Below are 27,032 nucleotides of genomic sequence, written 5' to 3' on the forward strand. Positions count from 1 at the left end.
AGATAGTAGACTAATCGCTAATATCAGTCAGATTCTCAAAACTGAATACAGCTGGTGCACAAAAGTAAGTAGTGAGACCAGCAACCATTTTTGAATTAAAGTAAACTAATGTTATAACCTGAAATAGATAAGTTATAATCAAGGGAATTTTATTGGATGACAAATTGACATGCTTTCAGAGAAAATTGTATTTTAATTATATATTAGTGTGGGAAAGTGGTGAAATGGACATGTCTGTTTATCATTAGTGTAAATCAAAAACAGTGAACAAAGGAATACATTCACTTTTCCCTTTGAGAAACTAAAAGTATTAGAATGATTGTAAGAAATGTAGATCATCTTGTAAGTTAACTGTATACTACACCCTAGCATTTTAGCTAGCTTCTGTGTAACTGCTTATTACTATTTTGTCAATATCAAACCTGATCAAAGAAGAATCTAATATCATGAGGCAAGTTGTACTCCAAGAACTGCTTTCGAAGTCATCAAAGCCTTGTACACCCAGATATGGAAAACCATTCAATACCCTTGCTTTATGCTCCTGAGCCTGAGGAGAATTCCAGTTATCAAACAGCATCCAGACTAACTCATGATGGATGAAATGTTAACTTGCCTCCTATCTCCTGAGGAACCAGCCTCATCACAGCAAGATGACGCTCAAGTTTCCTTACTTTCAACTTCATCTGAGTCAGGTCCCACCCCCAGCACTTAAACTAATTAATCACCCATCACTACCTTAGTCTACTTATACAGTCTGGGATCAGAAACATGAAAGTTTGGTAAGTGTATGTTGTAAAAATGTGCAGTTATCATGTTTAAAACTTAGATAAATATGTTGTGTGAAGTTCTGAGGCTGTTTTGATTAATTTGATCCACTATAATATTGGTACCCAAATTCTGGATAACTTCAAGACCCGGCAACTGCCCAGCCCAGGTTGCCAGATTTTATAATGCACAATGTTGCAACTTTAAGGTTCACCCTTTTCTTCAGTATGTTCCTCTATTGCTAGTACATCATTGGGTAACCACAGAATTTGAACTTATTAGCTGTATGTCTGTTAGTCCTCAACTGGTGTATGACAATAAGATTAACCTTCGTTTGTCTTACATTGAAAATATCGATGGACGTGTGTAATATGTAGTGTAAATTGATATTAATGGTAATATATTTATCTACATCATCGTTAATTCCATTCTCAGTTTTTTGTAGGGATAGCCTACAAACAGCCTCTGACATTAATCATACACATCCTCCACTCATGTACGGTGATAAGTGAAACGAACTTTAAAAGTTACATAAAAGCTTCTTACCTTTCCCTTTCTGCACTCGACATACAGCAACTTTTTTTTAATTCCAATGCATATTCATTTATCTAGCATCTGCAACTAAATATTCATATCTTTTATTATGTCTTTTTCTGTATCAGCATTTTCTGTGGTCTGCATATCTCCTCTTTACTTTCTGCTGTACCACTATATAGTTTGACCATCCTGTCATCTACCGTACACTTATTATGGGCATACCATCTCAAACCCATATCTAATCATTCCTATACATCCCATATCCTTCTCACATCCTCATTCTTCATTCTATCATCCTATCATCCTAATTCTAATTGTACAACAAAAGTCAATCTCCTGCTCTTACTTTTGACCTATTCTGACCTTTGTAAACCTGGGTCTCACATTTATACATCAGAGTTTAGACAAGTACTGTCTTGACCCATGCAAGGCCATTTGGCCAATGGTATTCCTCCTCATTTTGCACCCATACTCGCCCACCTTTTGCGCCTTTGTAAACCGTTTCCGTCTTAGAAACGTTCAGTAGGACGTTCTAGCCATTCTGATTACTGTTCTGTTGCACTGATTTCTACTGCTTCTAAAGCCTTGGAATCTCTCTCACTTATTTCCTTAACCCTGTATTGCTCACTTCATGTGATATTCGGGCACGATCCGCAAATCGGATCGATGTAGAGCAAATGTGACTGAGATAAATCTAGCGTTGTAGATAGCTTAAATGATTTATTGTTTTCCTTTTTTGCCCCCAAAACTCGGTAAGCACAACTTTTAAGGGCTAGTTGCCCCCAACCCCACCCTCACCCTTCTGTCCTAGTTTTCACCCCACAAAAGTAACCTTTTGCTCTGTTACAATTATTGGCAAACTCCTTCCCCCTCGTGATGCTATTGCCTCGTCTCAGTCACTATTGTACATGTGCAATCAACTTAAGAATTAATATGTGATAGGTAAAGACTTCCCAAGAAAGACCACAAAAGTTTAGGCATTCCAAAAGCATTAAGGTACAGAGACCGTAATAGTTCTTTGTAGAGATAAACTATTCATTTCCACATTATGTTGATTGCCTCGCCTGGTGATTAGTGATCAAAATCAGGTTCGTTTGGAGTCCGCACCAAAGCCAACCAGACATTAATGAGTTAAAGGAAATTGATCAGTGATTTGTCACAGGCAACATTATTTGTGCATTGAATTAACAAACATTGATATTGGTTGTCGGTGAGGTTTCTGTTGCCTGCATGAGTGTGTCCTAATGTGATAGCAGAGTAGCAAAACACATGCTAGTGTGACCTTAACTTTTTGATACTTCCTGTGATACTGTCGCCGTTGATGAATTCTACAGTGATTTTACTTTTAAAGTGGTGTCTTTTCATTGTGCTTGGGTAATATATGTTCGGAGGTAGAACATACAGTTACCCCTTGATTAGAAATCTTTATGGCGCCGAACATGACTGTGAATCAAACGACAGAAGAAAGGCAGTAAGTAATAAGATATTTGGCGCATGGCATTGCTTATGACGTCATCTTGTTGCATCATCTGCCTATCAGGTTCTTTGCGTTACGTCATAGTTCAGAAACTCGATCTTTCACTCATCGTCATTCCGTAAATGAGTTATGGTAATTGAAGAGCAACCATGGATCAAGAGAAACCACAGTTCTTACAGAGGTATCGGAGATGGCACCGACCAGTGAGAGAAAGCCCGTCATACATCCCAGTCCCTCTCACCGTTACCATCCAACTGGTTTAACTTTCCTACTGCTTCAAACTAGTTTGTAGCTGTATAATCTTCGTTTGCTTTTGTTCGTTTGGGAGGGTTAAAATACAAGTTCAGCTCATTTCCTTCTATATCACGTATTGACTCTGCGAATCTTGATATTTATAGATCGTAATTATTACTGTGCATCCGTTGATTTGGTAATATGATTATATATTTACTACATATATATTCCTGTAATATACTGAAAAAATCCAAGAAGCTCTCTCTATAAAAATTCAAAAGAAAAAAGATATTCGTACCAGATCTACATTCCAAGTCATTTTGTCGTTTTGATAACCAGACAAAACCACGAATCCAGCGTTATATTGTAGTTAAGTGGTGTAGTGCCTGTGTCTGGTTTCTCCTTAAGATAAAAGACCGAGAAAGAGAGATAAAGAAACATAGTCAAGTACGGCCGGATTTAAAAGTTGAGTGGGTCCTTGGACAATCAATTTGTGGGGACTTCTGCCATCAAAATTTCATCGTTGAATTAGATTAATATGAAATCAAGTGTGACTACCATTTTTTCCCACCGATATGCACTAATATGGAAAAGAAAGACTGTGTAAAAAACCATGTCATACATTTGATAGACTTGATAGTTTATATATTTTTATCTTTATGGGAACATTATCTACACTACTAACGGCTTATAAAAATCAGCCACTAGCAAGCCATATTACAAAACAGTACTCCTCAGGTGGGGCCAGTCATTAGGATGTCACCAAAATTTTTGAAGGCCATTACTGAGGGGCCCTGATCACCCCCCCCCCCTTCAAATCTGACCCTGATATTAACATACCACTGTAATATTGACACGTTCAAGGACATGAGGCTACTAGGTGCAGATGTATTAAGAGAGGTGATGTATAAATCCCGCTGTGATGTCGCAGGAGGAAGAAGGTGTTGCCGAGGTTCCGTGGGGCTTCGGTTAAAAAGGACCTATGCCGAGGTCACTTCGTGGTTCCAGACGTTTCAGTTGTAGGTCTGCACCTTGATGACCATTGCCGAAACGACGACCTCATAGTGGCTTACAAAGCCTGCTGATACCACATACCTCCCTTGGCGCCGTGTGGGGAGCGCCAGGTAAACTATGACCGGGTGAGGAGGGCTGTGAAGCGACGCGGGGAAGGACCATGGATGCGGGTAAGAAGGGCCTTGGATCGAAGCAGGGGAGGGGTGCGTCGCTACAATTCATTCTGAGGTGGTTCGGAGGATTCGGTTCTCCCATTTGTACTTCAGTTCCGCAACAGCTAAATACAGGACAAAAAGAAGGTAAATTATATGTAGAAGCTCTCTAATTTCAGTTTGTCTTTCAGGAGATGGCTAGAGGCTGACACACACCCACAACAGCACAACGCACCCTCCTATGCGTCATGCACCTGCAACGCACTAACCTAACGCGTCATGTGAGCTAACTTCCGTAACACTGTTCATGTAGCTCTTGTAATCGCTAAGAATTGTACTTTGTAGTCAAGAGGCACCATTTAGATTACTAGTAACTGGTGTTTATGGTTGCATAAGCAAATTGTCCGGACTCAAGTAGATATGGTAGCTCGTGATGATAAGAGTGGGTCAGGGCTGGTTGGCGTCGCTGGTGTTTTTTGAGACCATCGAATCTGTGGCAATAGTTCAACACACCCACCAGTCGCTTACTGGTGCCACTGTGATTTCATATTAATTGGACGGTAAGCTGTTGAAATAACGAAGGATATGTCTAATGTAATCATGTATAGAAATTATGATTAAAGTTGTACTTATACATCGTCGTAATGAAACTACTGAACTCCCCACACTAAGGCGTAATTTAGAACTCGGTATGTGGTGGTGGAAAAGACCGCCACCGCTCAGGACATTAAGGGATTATGCCACTCACTCGCTACGCCTAGCTCTCCTCTAAGGACACAACAGGACTATTACCACGGTGTACCAGGAGCATCTGACGTTGCCTACTGGGAAATCTGAGTTTGATTCTACGGGGAAGTATGAGAGTGCATGCACTCCATCCCACAGCTTTTCTGATCCACATTACCCATATTTCATATACTCCAGATTTCTACGACACCAGCTGTCAGTATTTCCTACATTTTAATAGCATGGTCAGATCTTTGGCCGCAAGTTGCCATGAAACATCCGACTTGCTCATGATAACATGTCAAATGTAAAGCTACATTAATGTATATATACGTACAAATGACCAAAATTTGTTTTATCCTTAGAGAAAACAAGAACAACGCAAACCCTTCACATGACACACAAGGCTGCTATAATTGTTCATAGATATTACAGATTTTTGATAACTCCGTCAAAATTTGCAAACAGTTCTTGTAGTGGTTATTCACTACAATCCTAAGGAGCTATAACTATGCTGAATACCTACTAGCATGCTGAAGATCTGTCACCATACTGAAGATGTTAGTATGTTAGAGGATTACCAGCATGATGAAGACTTGCACCATGCTGAAGTCCTTCCTCCATGTTGAAAGACCTATCACCATGCTGAGGTCGTGCTAAAGACCTTTCACTATGCTGAAGAACTACCATTCAGAAAACCTACATTTATGCTGAACACTTGCTAGCATGTTGCAGACCTACCGCCATGGTAACTCAACAGATTTAAGACCTGCCACCATACTTATCTATCTTTTTTTATCTTAAAGTCTTAACCATTCTGAAGATGTATCAGCACATCAACATCAAATAATACCCTAAGGTAACCTGTTTTGTTCTCAACCCTGACCCCCACCCCTAGCAAACCTCATGAATTTATATGTCATAATTTCGTGTGTCGACAAAGTTATGTACGTCAGCAGGCTTGTCTTCTGTGTCATTTCTTAGGGTCTGTAACGCTGTCACGTTGGTGCTACGGACTCGCTAACGCATATTGTGGTCTGGGCTAATCAAATTGTCATGTCAGGGTACCACAACAGCTGACACTTCACTCACCATAGTTGGTCACTGGCATGTCAAAGGACCATGCCATTTGGTAAGTTCAACTTACAGTCCAGATCAATAGAAAAAAAATCAGATTTCCTGTCTTCGAATGACTCATCTGAACTATACCATATCTAACCTAACTTGAACAATATAGTGTAATACATCTGATGAAAGTGTTTGTGTATTTTATGAATGCACACAGATAATATTGATGAGAGTGATCATTTCAAAGGTGTGTCGTGCCCTGTCGTGATAGCATCACCTTGTTGGCTGATTGTTAAAGGTCAGTATATTTTTCCATCGTGGCCGGATAGAGCTTTAAGATTTCGAACAACCGAATTCAGCTAAACTTTAACCACAACCATATTAACTAAGACTTTTACTAAAAATCTTATGATACGTGTAACAACTGCTCATGAAAGCAACAATTCACACACACACACACAATATATATATATATATATATATATATATATATATATATATATATATATATATATATATATATATATATATATATATATATATCACACAAGGGATCTGCTGGACCGGACGCGGGAAATCCCGAGACGAGATGGTCGCACGACCTCGGTTTAACGAACCTCATGAGCAGCCGCCAGTCCCTGGTGGTCATACTGGAGCCCAGATACATACTGGATTTTTTCTGTACTTTCGTGACTTTTTCACGGTTGGCTCAACATTTTTTTTCTAGAAGGTAAAATTGTCTAACCAGTGTCAGAAAATTATCCACCAAGCCGCTCTTTTACGGTACATACAGGGAATTCAGCCAAATATAGATTCTGAGAACTTTGATTTATACATTAGATTAAATCATAGATTAATTTTACGATATGTTTTCTTGACTATCAATTCCATTTTCCAGCTTACAATCATAGACGGTTCGATAGCGATCTACAACCGTATTTCAGGTCTCTAAACTTCTTGCACCTTCTGGAATATCTCACATGGCTTATGGTTTCTCATGAACTGAATTTGTTCTCCATGAGCTGCAGTAGTCTCATGTGAACTGCAGTTCCACGAACTTCGGTGGCATTAAGCTGCTCGCTTGGCGACGCCTTAAGCCAAGGAGGCCACTGAGAACATGGGTAGTGATTTAAACCCCTACAGAACCTACCTTATCATCTTTATCAGTTTTTTTTTTTTTAAGATAGACATACAAGAGACAAACACTGGTGGTCGCTTAATCAGTTAGCTCTCCTTAAGGTAGTTCATTACGAAATCAGTAAAGCTACTGTAATGAGAAGAGTAAAGTTCAAAAATTACTGTAAAATACTGATAACTTTTCCATTCACGTTAAAAGGTTACATCCCAGTCTACTCCAAGACACCAGATAAGTGAGAAAACTTTAAAATCATCCCATAATAAAGGTAGTGCAAGAGGAGTATATGTCATTATCAAGTTTAAATCTCATCGGCGGATATGCAAGAATGACCTGTATCATCCTGGCTGTGATTTTCAGTAAGAGCTGGAGAAATTATATCCACCTTCCTCACCAGCCTCATGCACAGTTTTCTATGAATGGTGGTGCTTGAAACCTATATAGATTAGGAACACAAAGATGAAATTTTCAGATAATTTTTTATTATAGAATTTTCTATATCGATTAAGTTGATAAAAATCTAAAATTCTTCTTCACTCGTACTGACAAAATTCATTCAACCATTAATTTTTTTTTATCAACATGTAGCTTTGTAAGTAGATTTAAGCGGGTGAATTGAGACTTAAAGAATATGTTGAATTAAAGTTAATGTAGCAATTTTAAGGTATGATACTTGTTTACCCTGAGGAACTCACAGTGACAAGTCAGCATTTCCCCAACCCAACCCTTTACCCCCTGGACAATAAGCTTATGTCCGTACCCTGTGGGTACCATACACCATCATCAGCCACAATTCTATCGACTTTTTTTCACCGTTGTATAATGTGGTCATTTGCAGAATTCAAGCTAGGTCTCTTTAGTAATTATGGCGTGGCATGCTAAAACGCAGGAATTGTTCTCCGTATTTAATCTCTTCACTGAACACGTTTGAATCACATGAAAATGATATCCAGATTTCATTTGCCATTGATATGTGGAAATTTAGAAAAAAAATGTATATATATGATATTTTACTAGAATCATTCTAAGAAGAACTAAAGATGTAGTAGTAGTAATAACATGAATGCTTGAATCGTGCGAGTCTAATAATCAGAAGAAAAAAAGATTTTTTTTTTCATATCATGATTTGTATTTCATCCAAACAATATGATTTTGTTGCGGATATGACGCTCTGGCGTATCTGAAAATTGAATCATGCTTGTGTGTGTAATCTTGCTTTTGATTAGTAATTGTTATCCATCTCTACTAACACTGAGAAAATCGGAACAGTTCATGACTAATACAATCTGAGCTGTAGACTGTGGTGTAATAGCTTCGCTAGCATAAGCTAGTGTACTAAAAAGTTTAATCACTTTCCTGAGGTGGAAACGCAACTCACATAGAATTACTTGTAAGTATAAACGTCTCAGTGAATCTAGTTTCAACTTAAATTTCCTATCAAGTGTTATATAATGTGGTTAGAAAAGAGAGTTGTGTAGGTGGCAGGGTGGTGGCAGGCGGCCCCCTGGTGGCGACGGCGGGAAGCTGGAGTCACGTGACATGACGTCAGCGCCGCGACGTGGCAGGTAGTGGCAGTTGTGTCCGCCATTTTCACCATTTGTATATCTGGTGAGCTGCGTATTTCTGGGTTCTTAAGGGTATTCCTACAGACAGGTGACGTATTAGGCTTGCCATTTGTGGGTGAATGTATTTGTTTCAGATAAGAAGCGTTATAAGGCGTGGGTTTAGGGATTTTGAGGCCCAAAATCATAGAAAATGTTGGTGTTGGGGTCTGGCCAGGATGTTTGTGTATGTTTTCGCTGTGCCGGTTCGATCCCGAAGAACTTTCTGCATATGAGTCACGGTAGCGCATTATAGTGTATGTGCAACCTCTAGGGAACACACAAATAACCAGTTGCTTCAGTTTTATGGAATAAGTGGAGTTTGTCAGGATCCTGGCCCGCTGACGTAAGTGATTCGGTGGTGGATAGAAGGACTCCTGTCATCCTCCAATTTTTTTTCCTTTTCTTTACTATGTGGCTGCCTTAGAACTCGGTTGAATTAGGGTCTCATAGATACGTGGCTGAAAGATAGGTGAGCTCGAGAAGTAATTTTCAAGTTGAGATTGAGGGTTATGGTGACGTGCTTTGTAGGTGAAAGGGTGGATGGAGTGGCATAGCCAGCTGTCAAGCTACTGGTTGTTGAGGCAGACCCTGAAGCTAGAAATTAGTCTTTTGCTGGTATAGTTTTCAAGTGTTACTGTATACGCGCATTTGCCTGTCGTACGACAATGAAGTCACTATATTTGAGAATTTCATAAAATGAATTTCAGGTTAATGGTTGTGGTTCATATTGAAGTGCGTTATAGTTGCAAAAAAGATTTTAATCTTTAGGATTGGTTTCTGATGTAAATATATGTTAGTGAGTCCTTTTAAAAATTTGGTAAATTACCAGTTTGTTGAAACTACCTTTGGACATTCATGATTTTGTTGAGTAGATTGGTTGCTGCAAAAATGATGTAAGATCTTCACATTTTATTCCACAGCATGAAGGCAACAGTAGTTAGGGTTAAGAATACTAGGGATTAAGTAAAAGTTGGACTGAATAGACACTTGTAAAAATTAAGGGCTTTTGAAAACCTCGCTTAACTCCTAAGCAGCAGAGATATTTTTATTGGAATATACAAGTGTTAGTGTAGTCTGATGTAGTGGACCTTGTGAAATGGCTTCCTCTGGGGAGGTTGGACAGTAATGTGAATGGTAGATTGATCTGTGTGCAAGTTTGTTAGCATTTAATTTCGAGCAGTCATTTATATATCAGGTATATTTCAACTAGAATATCGAAATTTGGATAAGCCTTTAGTAGGGAGGCTGGGTGAGGTTTTTATTGGGTAAATTGATTTTCTAGGGAACTTTCACCTACTTGTGTTAACCACAAATTTCTCTGGTACTTATAACTCGTAACTAATTCTCCAAATATTTTAAAGCTTGTTAGTCTAAACTATGGCTACTACAATTTGAAACAAGATTTGGGTACTAAAAGCTGTGATGCGTGGTTCAAGTATTAGCGATTTTAGTAAATAGATTTATTCGTATTTCCGTATGGATTGTCTCATTTATAGGACAAGGCAGATTAAGGTAAAAGAAAATTTGATTTGCTAAGTTAGTTAATAGAGGTAAAAGGTATATCAGATGTAAATGCATGTCAGATTTGAGTTTATTTTTGATGGTAAAGGTGAGTTCCTAAATTATTATTCTGATCATTTGATGGTACCAAGTTTTCTGTTTCTGGTTATGTACACGTAACTTTGTTGAGGTGCTAGAATATCACATGACTAAGAAAATTCATATTATTGGACTTTAGACATAATAGTGTAAATATTTTGAATGTTTATTAGATATGATAAATTACAGTTGTAGGAATAATAACATTAAGTATGTTAAATCTCAGTTGTGGTGAGGTGTGATGAATTAGTCATAGGAATAATGACATTAGATATGTTAAATCTCAGTTGTGGGAAGAGAAGTGAAGGTAATGGGAAACATGGGGTTAATTATTTTTGTAGTAGGGGAAACTTGTTGAAAGAGAACTGAGGAGAAACTTACTTTGTTCATATAGCACATATTGATCTTCTGTGAATTGTACAAACAAAAACGTTGTTTGATGCAGCATGCCACATGGAGACTGAAAAAAGGTTTTGCTTTCACCGGAATGACATTCACATGTGGCTTACAGATTCTGGATGCAGAAATATTTTAAACCTACAGTTATGGCAGTCACATTGTAGAGGTTGCAATGAAGCACTGAGAAAATATGGGATATTTGAAAGGAAGAAACGCTTGTAAATGATAAGAGACACCCATGAATACCAAATATCAGGATATGGACATATGTTTTTTTTAGAAATATGTCAGGTTCTACTCTTGACTTGATGGCACTCATAAAACTGATCTTTTGATGATTATGATTTATGGAAGGGTTATGAGAGAGGGAAAATGTGGGGTTAGATTATTCATATAAGTATGCCAATTAATATAAAAACAAATATATCTCGGTGAATGGGAAAGATCTCAAGCATCAGTTCCTCCCTAAAATCTAAGTAGGCATGTGAAATTACATGGCTTATTTGCAAAACTTGAAATCTTTGGGATTTAAACATTTTGATGTGTGGCAGCTTTCAGTGGAATGGATCAATAATATCAGAAATCAGGGTATTTCTGAACCTCATGTTAATCTTCATTTGGTGTGTTTGTTCACCACAATTTCCTACATTGCCCTGCTGGCTTAATGAGAACTTAAAATTGATTTAGTGGATGTGCTACACCTAAAATCTCACATTCTATATCAGCGATACACATTGTAAAGAATCCTTTGGTACCAATTTTGTTAAATTCTAATTAGAAAATGAGTGCCAGGATCGTGAAATTTCACCAAAGATCATACCCTTATTAGGTAATAATCTACATATATTAGATCTGCATTGCTATTTGCTTTGAATTTGCATTTTTGTTTAGTTCTTGTGAAATGCTTATAGAATAGTCAAGTGTTTGATGTACATTTTACATTGAGCACATATTTCCCATTATATAACCATCACTAATATCACCTTTAATAATAAAGCAGATTAAGATCATGATCTGATTTTGAGTTATAAGATAAGATGTCTTTATTGTCAAATTGCATACATGACGGACTGAAATTTTTATGGCTAGAATTTTGGTGCAAGGTTCAAAAGTTTAAGAAGATAAAGATTATGAAATATCGCATAAAAGTACCACAGAATATTGCACTCAGAAGCCATATCACAGAGGAGTTACTGCATCTTTACGTGGTTAGACAGTATAATGCTTTTTGGTACAAATGATTTCCTGAATCTATCGGTGTGCTGTATAGGCAGACAGTCTTCTTCCTGTATCTCTTATTTTCTAAATACATTTAGCATTATAGAACAAAATCAGTCTAGTGTAACCCCACATGTATTACCTATGGATGTTCAGTGATTTTCTGCACAAGTGTTTTAAGAATACTGTTACAGTAGTAGTTGCAGTGCATGATTTTGAGTGCTTTTATCTTGTGGTCCATTGGTATATAGTGTTGGGTCATACCTATGTAAGGATGGGAATATGGAGTAAGTTTTGGGGGTGATGAAATATATTTTGATAGGGAGCAGAATGGGTGTGATAGATAAGTGTCAGACTTTTAAAATGCATTAACGAGATTGTTAAATGCTCTGAGGGCCCCTCATTTAATGATTTAAATACTGTAGCACTCATTTTTTGTTATTGAAACATTACAAGGGGCTACAATTCTAATGAAAATTTTGACCCTCATGGAAACTGTAACCACAATGGGGGTGACTTTGCTGATCAAGATATGTTACCCTAGAAATCAAGGAAACATTTAAAATTAATCATAACCCATCAAAACTTGACTTCATTAATCGGGAGCACTATAGTAGTGAAAGAAATTTGAGTACTGTGAAGGTAAATGAAACTAGTCAACAGAACCCATGAAAACCTTAACTAAATTGATAATGGGGAGGGCTATGCCGCTTTGAAAGTGTGGGGGGTTCTTCTATAGTAACAAGACTTTAGTCAACAGAATTTAAGACAGCTTAACCCGACTTCCCCAAGAAACCCACATGTACAGTGGATGTTGTACAAAAAATTACGAGCAATTTTTTTTCTGTAAGACACTTTATATCCTAAAATGCAAGTGACCTCGAATGTAAAGTTATTATCAGAATTGTTTGGTGTGGCTTTTCAGGTTCATCCTCTCAGTATGCTGAAAAGCTAACCCTTCAGTGAGGTAGTTGTAAAATTTGTGTACATTGGAGGCAGAGTTTTAAAACATTAAAAGGTATTTTTACTCTGATATGATTTATAAGGGCAAAAATCTGTGAATTATAGTAAACAAATTAACCTGCTGAGTCATTGTTTACAAGTGGTCTGCACTCTTTACCTGAAGCAGCAGTGCTGCCAGGCATAATAAGGCAATTGAGTGTTTTCAAGCATTTCCAAGTGGAGTTTATGGTACTTTTGTGTTTAAGATTAACAAAGATGAATACTAAAGGTTTTACATTGGAAATAGTAATCTTTTAAGAGTGATATATAGCAAGAAATAGTGATATTGCAAGAAAAATTCATTTAACATGGTTACTGGTCTCTTATTGGTATCCTTGATATCTCAATATATACTATTATCCCTTTGCAATCTGAAATGTGTAGTTTTTCTTATTCTGTATTGTAGTAATTATTACAAATTTAAGTGAACTGGTTGCATCCACCGTTTTTGTTTACGATAGCCAATGATAAGTAGTGTAAGGAGTGTGCTTTGACAAAATCATTGGATAGTATCTTGTACATCTTTGCTTTAAACAGCATGAATGCTCAGTCTCTTACTTGCTTCATTTAACATTTTGAGGAACATGCATGAATTGTTATCCATAATGTATGAAAGGTTTCCAAGAAATAGTGTTGGAAATACCCTAGAGGTAATGAGAATAGATATCACTTTGGGAATTGCAAATGGATGTACTGCAGATACTAGAAGCAGATGAAGGGCAAGTTGTCAGGAACATCTATCGACATCTATGATTTTTAGTTTCCATGTTCAAAACAGACTTTCTCTAGGAACCTTGAGTGTTCAAATGGATGTTGTATCTTTATTTATGGTTACTCTTTTTTTTCTTTCAAACTATTCTCCATTTCCCGCGTTAGCAAGGTAGTGTTAAGAACAGAGGACTGGGCCTTTGAGGGAATATCCTCACTTGGCCCCCTTCTCTATTCCTTCTTTTGGAAAATTAAAAAAAAAAGGGGGGAGGATTTCCAGCCCCCCCCCCCCATTAGTTGCCGTCTATGACGCGCAGGGAATACGTGGGAAGTCTTCTTTCTCCCCTATACCACCACAGGAAGGTGTGTAATATTATTTTTATACAACCTTAGGACTATTCTCTCAGTCATCCTGAGGTAGCAGCTTCAAAGCTGAGCTACACTCAGCAGCAGGGACCTATTTCTATGAAAAGTCTCGTTACCCATGACTGTCTAAAGGCTTCTTCAGCCCATGGCTTCACTATTTGCAGGGAAATGTATATTCTTTTGGAGTAACTCTTTGATGAGAACATACAATGATGCAGCCTTACAAAAGGTTACTTTTCACTCTGACCTCAAGGAGGCTGAATCTAGTAACACCTCTTCACACACACACACACATATATATATATATATATATATATATATATATATATTATTGACTGGTTGGTAAGGTTATTTAATGTATGTATGACTCATGGTGAGGTGCCTGAGGATTGGCGGAATGCGTGCATGGTGCCATTGTACAAAGGCAAAGGGGATAAGAGTGAGTGCTCAAATTACAGAGGTATAAGTCTGTTGAGTATTCCTGGTAAATTATATGGGAGGGTATTGATTGAGAGAGTGAAGGCATGTACAGAGCATCAGATTGGGGAAGAGCAGTGTGGTTTCAGAAGTGGTAGAGGATGTGTGGATCAGGTGTTTGCTTTGAAGAATGTATGTGAGAAATACTTAGAAAAGCAAATGGATTTGTATGTAGCATTTATGGATCTGGAGAAGGCATATGATAGAGTTGATAGAGATGCTCTGTAGAAGGTATTAAGAATATATGGTGTGGGAGGCAAGTTGTTAGAAGCAGTGAAAAGTTTTTATCAAGGATGTAAGGCATGTGTACGTGTAGGAAGAGAGGAAAGTGATTGGTTCTCAGTGAATGTAGGTTTGCGGCAGGGGTGTGTGATGTCTCCATGGTTGTTTAATTTGCTTATGGATGGGGTTGTTAGGGAGGTGAATGCAAGAGTTTTGGAAAGAGGGGCAAGTATGAAGTCTGTTGGGGATGAGAGAGCTTGGGAAGTGAGTCAGTTGTTGTTCGCTGATGATGCAGCACTGGTGGCTGATTCATGTGAGAAACTGCAGAAGCTGGTGACTGAGTTTGGTAAAGTGTGTGAAAGAAGAAAGTTAAGAGTAAATGTGAATAAGAGCAAGTTTATTAGGTACAGTAGGGTTGAGGGTCAAGTCAATTGGGGGGTGAGTTTGAATGGAGAAAAACTGGAGGAAGTAAAGTGTTTTAGATATCTGGGAGTGGATCTGGCAGCGGATGGAACCATGGAAGCGGAAGTGGATCATAGGGTGGGTGAGGGGGCGAAAATCCTGGGAGCCTTGAAGAATGTGTGGAAGTCGAGAACATTATCTCGGAAAGCAAAAATGGGTATGTTTGAAGGAATAGTGGTTCCAACAATGTTGTATGGTTGCGAGGCGTGGGCTATGGATAGAGTTGTGCGCAGGAGGATGGATGTGCTGGAAATGAGATGTTTGAGGACAGTGTGTGGTGTGAGGTGTTTTGATCGAGTAAGTAACGTAAGGATAAGAGAGATGTGTGGAAATAAAAAGAGCGTGGTTGAGAGAGCAGAAGAGGGTGTTTTGAAATGGTTTGGGCGCATGGAGAGAATGAGTGAGGAAAGATTGACCAAGAGGATATGTGTGTCGGAGGTGGAGGGAACGAGGAGAAGTGGGAGACCAAATTGGAGGTGGAAAGATGGAGTGAAAAAGATTTTGTGTGATTGGGGCCTGAACATGCAGGAGGGTGAAAGGAGGGCAAGGAATAGAGTGAACTGGATCGATGTGGTATACCGGGGTTGAAGTGCTGTCAGTGGATTGAATCAGGGCATGTGAAGCGTCTGGGGTAAACCATGGAAAGCTGTGTAGGTATGTATATTTGCGTGTGTGGACGTATGTATATACATGTGTATGGGGGTGGGTTGGGCCATTTCTTTCGTCTGTTTCCTTGTGCTGCCTCGCAAACGCGGGAGACAGCAACAAAGCAAAAAAGAATATATATATATATATATATATATATATATATATATATATATATATATATATATATATATATATATATATTCCAGTATTTGGGAATATTTAGGCTGTAGTGTCTGGATACAATTTGTAGGAGTTTGGGATTGAGGCTGAGGTGAATTGCACCCTCTTAAGCAGTCAACATTTAAGATCATCTTCCTTTGTGGGCTACAATGCCAATAAATACTAATATCACATACTGAAATGGATGGAGCAGTATGATCTCATTAAGGATGGTCCTGATGGAAAGGAGTTCATGACTTGCATGATCATTCTTGAATTTTAGGCTCAGGTGCAGAAACTCGAAAAAAGTATGTTGTAGGATTGTATATTTTGACCCACGTGTCTAATGCATCTGTATATATTCAATGTTTACTTGCAGGTTGAAATTGGCAAAATGGGAAACATATTTGCCAATCTATTCAAAGGCCTGTTTGGCAAAAAGGAGATGCGTATCCTTATGGTCGGGTTGGATGCAGCTGGTAAAACAACCATCTTGTATAAACTCAAACTTGGAGAAATTGTTACTACAATACCCACAATTGGTAAGATTGTAACCAGTTTTATACCATATTCAGACTTTTAGATTCAGTGTATTACCTCAGTGAAAAGAGTGCCATTTAGTGAACAATCCCTGATCTAACTATGAAAATGGAAGCAGTTTTTTATTTGTTTTAATTGGAAAGCCATGAAATTTTGATTTAACATGTTTCATTTCACAGGTTTCAATGTTGAGACTGTAGAATATAAAAACATCAGCTTCACAGTATGGGATGTGGGTGGTCAGGACAAAATCCGACCATTATGGCGTCATTACTTCCAAAACACACAGGTAAGGTTGCCGTGATGAATTTTTGACAAACATTTTAGGTAAGATCAGGTTTATATGATCTTTTTTAATGAATGCTCTTTATCAGTCAGAGATTTTGTGATCATAGTTTTATTGAATTTATCATGGTTAACTTTTATGTTGAAAGATTAACAAATAATTCTTTCATCAACCCTCTTAACCTCGACAAACTTTGATTTTACCTGTGCCTTCCTATCACCTTGAATAGTCGATCAATCCTACTGAACATAGTTCCAGCTATACTGGTTATCACACTTGACACATACTTGACATGCACTTTCCACACCACAGAGGTTACAAATAAACTAGGAAACCTCGGAACACTTGTTATGATTTTGGACAAAAAAGAATCCCTTAGTTTCCTTTACAAACAATTCATCCACTCCACCCTAAACTATGCCTCACTTGCCTGGTCACAAAAGGACACAAAGCTGCAAAACACAGAATATAAAAAAAGGCATGACACTCAAACCAAGCAACTAGAAAGTTTTAATTAACACTTGCTCATTGAAATAAAGATATTTCTAACATAATCTTTCATGTTATTTAACTTACCACCCAGCCACTTAACCAACCACCGATCCCTGTGTAGAAATACAGTAAAATGCCAAACCCCACTTAACCTAAATTTATTACTAATTACACCCTTCCCCAATAAACATGGTATTGCTTCAGCAAGCACCAAACAACAGTCCTCCCCATCCAGTCTTAAACTCCACCTTACCAGGTATACATCCATACATCAGGTATGTATAAGTTTCTGCTTCCTTGTTTGCTTTCCAGGTAATCCATCTCCAACATTATACTCACCAACATATGACTTGATGTAACTTCCATGCTGAAAACACTGAACAATTAATCCTTAATTGCCTTGCACTTGCCACCTGGGCATAATCACATTACCACCACACTTTAAATGTGGTACCACCTGATGGATGTGGCCCTGCTTCCTGAGTAGTGTGGAAGCCCCATACAAGGGTATTGTGAGGCAGGGTATATCAAACTGGGAAGGAGTATTGTGCTTTGGAAGAGAGGATTTGTGTGGAGGACATTTTAAGAATTTTTTGAAATGGTTTGGAGAAAGAGTTAATGGTAAATAACATTGATGAATTTGGAAAAAACAAATGATATTGTTGATCTGTAAACAGACCTTTGGAAGTAGCTGTGAATGTATGGGATAAACAAAGTTATTGGATGCAGTTAGGCAATTTCAACATGAAAGTCATGTGTGAATATAAAGGGTGTGAAAGTGAGTGGTTACCAATGAAGGTGTCCACATTTAGGATGTGTAATGTCACTGATTGTATAGTTTGTATGGTAGTGTGTTGAAGGTAAATGTCACAGTTTGAGAGGGGGTGGTTCTACTAAATGCTAGGAATTGGAGGGCATGGAATGTGAACTAGTTGCTCTTTGCAGGTGCCACTGCACTTGCAGTCTTCAGGAAGAAATTTCATAGGCTGTTGACAGCTTGGGAGGATGTGTGAAAGGAGAGATTTGCGATTATATTCAAACAAAAGTATCCTTATTTGTAAAAGGGAGAGAAAACAGTGGCCTCAGTAAGACTGAATATGGAGGACCAGGAGGAGTGATTGCTTTAGCTACATGCAACTGGATGTAGTGGTGGACAGAACCGTGTGGCCTCAAAGAGATCTTTTGGTAGAAGAGAAGGCTGAGATCCTTGATGTAATAAGGAGTATCTGGAAGGACAGGACAGTCTTTTAGGGCAAAGGTGACTATATTTGAATGTATAAGTAGTCCTGACAGTGTTCTATGGATGCAGGTGTTAGGCCTGAAGTCTTCTTAGAAATGGAAGGCGAATGAGTGAGGGTGAGACTAGGGAGATGAGGGTCGAGTAAAAGAGGCTTTTAGATAGTGGTATCTAAATATTCTGTTGAAGAAAAGTTTGCTTGGGATATAATGCATTGGATTGGTGTGGGAAATAGGGGCAACATTGTCATTGGGCTGAACCACTGTATATGAAGCAGTCAGAGTAAACCATGGAAATGGCTTCAGGGCTTGGCTGCAGATGAGGGGATTTTGGTTTACATTATATATGACAGCTAGAGAGTGGAAGTGTGCAAATTGGGCCTTTATTCATTTGTTCCTGGCACTACCTTTCTATAGCAGGTATGTAACGGGCTAGTGCAGCACAAAGACTAGAGCTGTAGAGAAGCAGAGAGGTTATAAGGGATTGTAAGGGTAGTAGTAGTATGTATTGGAGGGGTATGTTGGTGGTGGAATATAAGAGCTGGAGTAAAGTGTGGTGCATGGAGGTAGTAGGAATTGGCTTAAGGTATTTTACATATATTATTGTCTTTTTTTGTATGAGATTGAACATGTTCATTTTTTTCATATATTTCTTGACTATGTTTTTCTTAGCTAGACCACTCATAGTTGAAGACAATGTTTTAAATGCTCTGGAAGTAGTTTAAAAAACAGATATATGAGTGAAGGGAATTGAGAGGGGACACAATGTTGAAGTTTTTATTGATGAGATTACATTGAATTTTTTCTTCCCATAGGGACTCATTTTTGTAGTTGACTCTAATGATCGAGAACGTATTGGTGAAGCGAGAGAGGAACTAATGCGAATGTTAGCAGAAGATGAACTCAGAGATGCTGTGCTACTCATATTTGCAAACAAACAGGTCTGTAGAATTTCCTGACATTTTGTTTTTCTTCTCGCGTATATCTTTGGGGCCTTAGCTTTTAATTTTGTAGGAATAATAAAGATTTTAAATCCAGGTTGAGCAATCATTGATGGGAGATTAGTGTATTTAGATATACGTTTCATATGCATCATAACATTTTAAGGAAATAAGTACTAATTTTACCAAGATTTTCCCCATCACTCTCTCAGATGAATTGGCTGATGAGGGAAAAATACCAAAGGTTGTTTTATCTTTAATTCAACTTTGTACTGGTAAACCTCAGTCCGGCAAGATGGAAAACATTTTCAGATCTTTATTAATGACATAACATAGATGTCACGTGTAGAAGTGAAATGTGTTGCAGCAGCATTAGTCCAAATTGAGTCTGCCATTTTTAGAATATGGCAAATTAATATTACCCCCATTCCATTGCTCCACATTTAACTCATCTGTGTGATCCTAATGCAGTTGTGGTTTCTGTAGCATTTGGGCACTGTGTGCTTTTTATTTTCTCCCTCATATGTCTTGCTTTTTGTTTGGTCATACAGATAAAGCCAAGTAGAATTGTCTTGAAATTAGCCATCCTCTTGTAGGAGGAAAAGTTTTCATTTTCACAATATGGTAAATGGCACACATTTTGGGATTTACTTGATACATCCTGAGTTGCCATGGTATGTCTTCATGGACAGTAGCTAGAAATTACACGTGCCTTTTGGGTCTCGGTAGATATTTGTCTTGAGATATCCACCCCTTGATGTGTGAAACCTTCAAGCAAATTTTTTGTACTATACTTTTTTACAATTCTTATCCACTTTGTAGGGCTGTTAGGAAGTATACTAGATGTACACATAGAGGCCCTCACTTACATTTGTCCAAGTTTGATTTGCATCGCTATCATCAAATGTATGTAGGCCAGTTTCATTTTGAGTCGAATTTGCCTTTACTCTTTAGTTACCTGTAATTCCCGACCCAAATTGTTTTTCTTTTTTCTTAAGTCTTGAAGGTGTTCTTCCTCGAATTGTAGTGTAGTAATGCTTGAAATTTGTTTATATTTCTCTCCTTATAAGCATTTCCATTCTGCATAGTATCTCCTTTGTACCTCTGGTGACCTTGCTGACATGGTGTATTTTACAGTTAGTTTTATCTTTCTTCTTTCATACTATTCGCCATTTCCCGCATTAGCGAGGTAGCGTTAAGAACAGAGGACTGGGCCTTAGAGGGAATATCCTCACCTGGCCCCCTTCTCTGTTCCTTCTTTTAGAAAATTAAAAAAAAAAAGAGAGGGGAGGATTTCCAGCCACCTGCTCCCTCCCCTTTTAGCCGCCTTCTACGACACGCAGGGAATACGTGGGAAGTATTCTTTCTCCCCTATCCCCAGGAAGTATTCTTTCTCCCCTATCCCCTATACTGCTTAATTCAGATTCAGAATCTGAAAAAGAGAAATATCAATGCAACAAAAGACTATAATGCATAATATAAATAGTGAAGCAATTAAGTAAATAATGCAAGAAAAGGATGTTTATTATGGTGCACAACAGATTATTGAGAAAGTTGTTACCACACCAGCTTAGATGACCCTTCTGCTACAGGTGTTTTGGGGGCACAAGAGGTAACATTCTAGGTTCACATTAATATGATACTGGGATACCTGTGTACAATATGGGATGTATTTACTTAGAGTAACAATTTCTTTATGGGATGGAACATAAAAAAAGAGAGGGTTTACTTTTTGAGTACCTGAACTTTAACCATGTCAAAACAAAACTGTGCCAGATATCTGAAAGATCCTTGTAGTGATTACAATCCAAAGGGATACCTGTTATCCTGTATCAAGCATGAATGCAGTAAATTGTTTAGTATGGGGTATTTACTTTTTTCCCATTTTGAAGTGGTTTGAGTTTTGATTGTCTTAGTGTATATTGCCCTTTTGATGGCATTTTTATGCAATGAATTCTATAGGAGATAATCATATACAGTAATTATATTAGCATTTACTTGTGTATTTGATTTGATATATTTTTATTGCAGGACCTTCCAAATGCCATGAATGCAGCGGAAATCACAGATAAATTGGGTCTGCATTCACTGAGGAACCGGAACTGGTATATCCAGGCCACTTGTGCTACAAGTGGAGATGGTCTTTATGAAGGTTTAGATTGGCTCAGTAACCAGCTGAAGAATGCCAACCGCTAATCACACTTCCAGCAGCTCACACAAAATAAAATTGAACTAGTGGGCAGTGATTATATTATTTAGGTTGCTGGCTGAATCATCATAGGCTCATGTTGCCTGTTCTGCACAGGAAAGTCAGTGATGGCAAATGACTATCATCATTCTGGAAGAAACTTGATGAGGAAAGGAGAAAGTTATTCAGTGTGTTACAAACACTGTGAGGATGTAACCTAAAGTTGCTGCGGGTGATCCTCGGGAAAAGGATAGTATCATGAGTTCGGGCTCTAGGTGGTTGGTGCTTGGGCCCGAAAAATGTGCAGTGAACAAGTGATGGGCTGGACAGCGCAGCAACGATGATGTTACCTCACCTGTGATGTCAGCATTGTGTGAATGACTTTAAGGTGGTGAACGGAGGAGAACGAGCCTTGCTGTCTGTCCAGTCTACAGTATCGACTTCAAGCCTGAGGTCAGGTCATACCGGAGCCCAGCGTTCTCTTGTCTTACTGTAGTACGAGAACTTAATTGTAAGGACTTGGGCCCCAGTATGATACTTGACTGAGTGTAATGCCTTTATACTGGTGTAAAAGTCTGGTATGTGCTCTTTAAAAGGAAGCAACAAATTTAGGTACTTTTAATTACTGTTTCTTCATTATCATCTTGATTTATCAGATTTTATAAAAGGTATTTCTCTTTCAGTTTAAGGTAGGAATTTATTTATTGGAATGTGTTTGCAGCTCACATCTGTGTTAGAATTGGTGCACTTTGCTTGGTCTTAAAAATATAAAGAATCAAAGGTCCTTTATCACATGGGACAGACTATTTCAAAGTTGGCTTTTGTTGGAACATTCCCGTTGGCATAGTATTGATGTGGAGCTACTGTTATCAGTTAATCAACTTTGATGTCTTATATTTTGTCATTTTACAAACTTTGAATTTCATAAAATATATTACCAAATACCGATGTTCTTTCCTTGGTAAAATGAACTTCAGCAGGCAAATTCCCATATAAGGAAACTTAGGTTGATACAAGGTGGTTTTCAGACTTCATATGCTCTTTGACTAAGTGTAATAAAACTTAATTTGTGCTTAATGATTTCTGTGCAGTTATCCTAAGGCTCTGCCTCCAATATTTGATGTAGAATATTGTTAAACATTGATATAGTTGGAACAAATGCTATGTATTTTTTTAGTTAATGCTTGTGAAAGTAAAAATGAACATATGAGAAACATGTAAATATAACCATGAATACTGACATTTAAATTTTGCCAAATTACGTGGAATAAAAAACTCAAGATTTCACTAACGTGTGGATTGTGATGTCTTTCTGTGTAGAGTAAGCCTTGGATTATGATGCTGATATGAATATCTTGGGCTTTCAAGTGAAATAGGATGATAGAGGCAAAGCATATGAGGGCTTGAGGATGATAGTTGAACTATCATAGTCTTATTATTGTGGAAATTGGAATTTTGGTGTTGGTGATGATGGAATAAAAAAATTCATCATGGATAACAGAACATCATGTCACATATTAGTTCTAATCAGAAAATCGAGATTCTTGTGGATCACAGGAAGTTGTGTACAAGATGGAGATATGCCTCAAAGTACCAAACATTGAGCATATAAAGGATATCCTATTTGAGATTTCATGAATGTTGCACAGGTATTGTATATACTGGTTTTGAGTTTTGACATGGAAAGATGAAAACATGATTGTTTATGTAATGGCTTGGTAGTTTAATGAAAATTCCACAAGTGTAATGGAAAAATAATGACTGGAGATATATTTACATGTAGATATTTAAAATTGGATGTCTCGCTGGAAAAGACTTGGATTGCATATATTGTTACAAAACCCAACAGTTCACTGTTTGATAATTGTAATAAATGCAACATTCTGCCTTGTAGGAATTTTTGTACGTATGCTTAGTAGCTTATACATGATTTTGCAGTGACTGTGGTTGTATGCCAACTGCCTGCCCATGGCATTCAATTTACGTCTCATTTGGAAAGTAAAGCACACTTATCCATAACCATGATATTTTACTTAGATGAAGCAAAATGAACATTTAGATATTATGTAATGAAGAAAAGGGGATTGGTGACACTTCTCTTAACCTTTTAGATACAAATTTAAGCTTGCAGTCTGGCAGTTTTGTTTTGATGGGCAAATATTAACAATGTTGCACTTAACCAGATACGGATGTCAATTTTCGTGGACTAGCTTCCATACTCGCCAGAAAGGTTTTCACCTTATGGATGTTGTAGATGTCTTTTGGTGTTTAATGATAATTGGCTCTGAAAATAGTTAATGGAAGTTTAAAAAAGCCTGTCAGCTTTACTTATTTCTGTTAGCATACTACTTGTATGCTGATATAGAGTGCGTAATTTCTGTTTGTGGCCCATTGTCCATATCATCACTCGTGTGTAATTACTCATGTTCTGTACAGGAAAGGAGATTTATGCTTGTGGGGTCCCATCTCTTAAACATTCTCTGTCATACAACTTTTTAGAATTTTTTTTGTGTGCAATCTGCATTCATCATATCTTCATTGTTCTTTTCATTCACCACTCTTATACCATAAATGTTATTCTTCACTTTTATTTTTAAGTCCTCTATTTGTTCTGCTACTATACATCTCGAAAAACTATTCACGGTCACATTATTAGTCTGATCTTTAGAATAAATGGTTGTGAATGGGTCACCCCTCTGTCCACTCTTCCAAGGTGGGCAGATGTAAGGCCTCTTTTCCATCCCTGTGACTCTACTTATATCATTCAGGCACCATCTTTGTTGCTCACCGTTGGACCTTCTTTAACTTGAGTGCTTATGGTGTGGCAACCAAACTTTTGAGATGCATATTATAGTTTTGGCTTTCTGTTGTATGTGAACAGCATGCTTAATATTAACTTTAGCATACAAGAACTTACGTGCAGTTCTCATATATGCTAGCAGACTAATGTTCTCTATATTCTCCAAAAGTGGATATCTGGCAATAGGTTAAGAGATAATGTTTACTTCCAAGTCCATCTCACACACATTCCTGCAGGTATTTTGTTTGATGATCATATTGAGGCTTTCTTTTGCTGTGTCCCATCCTTCCTACATTACATTTGATGGTCTTTATCTTAGCCATATATCAGTATAACTTTGAAGTCTGTCAAGGTTTCCTTGTAAGTTAAAGCATTCCCCCTTGCTTTTCATTTCCCCATGACATTTGCATCATCTGCAATCATGTGCAGGTTGGAGTCCATACCTTCTATTGAGTCACTGACATAGATCAAAAGTCATAACAGTCCCAGAACAGAACTTAGTGACACTTCACTGGCATGTTTGTGTGAGACGAGTTTATTTGCACAGAACGGGAAGGGAGTTCTGTTCTTTTGGTGTCCCATCAGAAAGACAGCATTTTAAGTGTAGTCCAGCATTCAGGGTTTCATTATTTGTGATCCAGTCATTCAGCACTGTGAAGGGAAAAAGTACTTTTTCACATTTTCACATAAGCTTTTTATGACATCTTGAAAAGTTCTGTTCACTGTTATATGATTAGTTTATCTTGCTGGGATTTTATCAGTTGGGTCTCCCTTTGCTCCTCTGTCGCCCATGATTGGTAAATGTATAGCCTCAAGTCTCTTGCTGTAACTTTTATCTATTATTACTCTGTTGTGTTTCAAACTGTCCAGTATGTTAGTGAAAGATGGACTTTGACATTTTCCTTTTAGTATTTTTCACTCTACATCAAGTTCATTTAGTAGAGTCCAAAGTTATCAATTATACTACTACTATGCACAATGCTTTCGTTCCATTTGGTCCTGTCATTTGTCCATCGTGTGAAATATCTTTCACCAAATTAAGATTTCTTTCAGCATCTTTCTATCTCCATAGTATACCTGTACTTTTATCATCACTTGTAATACAGTTTCTACCAGCCTGTTATCTGTCGAGCATTCTTCTTTACAATGCCATCCTAAGACTCCGATCTGTGCCTTTCGAATGTATTAACATCACAAAACCTTATTGTAACTATGCTCATGATTTTACTTTTTCTTATAGCATCATTATTGTTGCCTTCCTCTTGACCCTGTCAGATTTTTATGCTTTTACTGAAAAACTATGTTGCATGTCAGTAGACATGAGTGGTGCACCTCAATAGAAATATTAATTTTCCTGTTATTGTTTAAATTACCCACTTCTGGGAAGCGTCTATAGGGGAGTCTGGTGATGCTTTTGGCCACAGATGGTAAACTTATAACACCTTTAGGTTGATTAAGAGAATTCATTAGTCATCTTGGCATGATGCCAGATTTACGTCCATTATTGTAGTAATTTTGAGTAAAAACTATTCAATATTAATATATGTATTTTTAACGAAAAGATTGCTCATTAATTTGTGTAAAACAACTGCATGTGTAAATGTATGAAATTTTCTTCATTTTTGTTTGCAGTTTCCCATGAAGCGGAATAGCATCAGGAACAGATTAAGAATGACCATTTGCTCTTGTGTCTCTTACCATTTTGTATAATGCACCAAAGTTAGAGGACTCCTTTTTCACAGCGAAGCCCCTCAGATCTTTCTCTGGTTTTCCCTGACCACTTTACATACCTTGGTTCAGCTGACTAACAGGATGCTGTCCATTGTATAGCACATAGCTCCAGTGCACTCTGTCCTTTGCACACCTTGCGTCATCTTGCATGAATAAGCTCCAGTTGCACATAGCATCTTTATTCTTCCACCACCTTTCGTGATCCCCTTTTATGACATCTATACCCTCTTATTTACAGTCATTCTCTGTATGTCCAAACCATTTCAGCACACCCACTTCAGCTTTTATACTTACTGTTCCTGCTGCCATGGTTTTTTTTTTTTTTTTTTATGAACACACCTCGTATAGTACAGTATTTGTTATGTACATACATGACATGCACATGTAGTTTAAACCACACACAAAAAGTATCAAGGTAAATTTAGAGGGGAAATCATGCCTGGAAAAAAATATTGCATAATGAGTATGTATGTTGCCAACCTAGACCTCTTCCCATTTTAATATGAGAGGACCAAAACAGAAGCAGGCTTTGCAAGAGTCCTGCAGTGCCAATTTATATACATGAAGTTACATAGGTTTCCATGGGAGAGATGCTTTTCTGCAGTCTGGTTTGAGCTGCAGAAGGGGGTGGTGGCATAGATTGCTGTCATAATTTTGTGGGTGGTCTTGTCTGTGCTGCAGGGAAAGTCGATGGTCACTTATTGTGATATTCGGTGGTAGTATCCCATGCAAGCTGTGCGGAAGTAGGATGCCAGAGAAAAGTCGAGTCGTATGCAGAGTAGATACGGGTTTGTAAAACCCCAGGGTTTCCTAATTGGTAACTGGACAGGAAATGTCAAGTTGATG

At 37.8% G+C, this 27,032-nt stretch overlaps 1 protein-coding gene across 5 annotated transcripts; it reads left to right on the forward strand.

Annotated features, from left to right (window-relative positions):
* The first annotated feature begins 8,378 nt into the window (after nt 1–8,378).
* On the forward strand, nt 8,379–25,810 carry LOC139746831 (ADP-ribosylation factor 1). Of its 5 annotated transcripts, none has more exons than XM_071658424.1 (5): nt 8,379–8,498; nt 16,352–16,514; nt 16,692–16,801; nt 19,342–19,467; nt 21,499–25,810. In XM_071658424.1, the coding sequence occupies exons 2-5, from the start codon at nt 16,367–16,369 to the stop codon at nt 21,661–21,663; spliced, it is 549 nt and encodes a 182-aa protein (XP_071514525.1). In that variant the 5' UTR covers nt 8,379–8,498; nt 16,352–16,366; the 3' UTR covers nt 21,664–25,810. The 5 variants fall into 5 exon arrangements, with proteins under 5 accessions (XP_071514525.1, XP_071514523.1, XP_071514524.1 ...); XM_071658422.1 differs by lacking the exon at nt 8,379–8,498 and adding an exon at nt 8,572–8,716; XM_071658423.1 differs by lacking the exon at nt 8,379–8,498 and adding an exon at nt 8,652–8,761.
* The last annotated feature ends 1,222 nt before the right edge of the window (nt 25,811–27,032 follow it).

This window comes from Panulirus ornatus, chromosome 66, assembly GCF_036320965.1.
Source record: "Panulirus ornatus isolate Po-2019 chromosome 66, ASM3632096v1, whole genome shotgun sequence".
Lineage (NCBI taxonomy): Eukaryota > Metazoa > Arthropoda > Malacostraca > Decapoda > Palinuridae > Panulirus > Panulirus ornatus.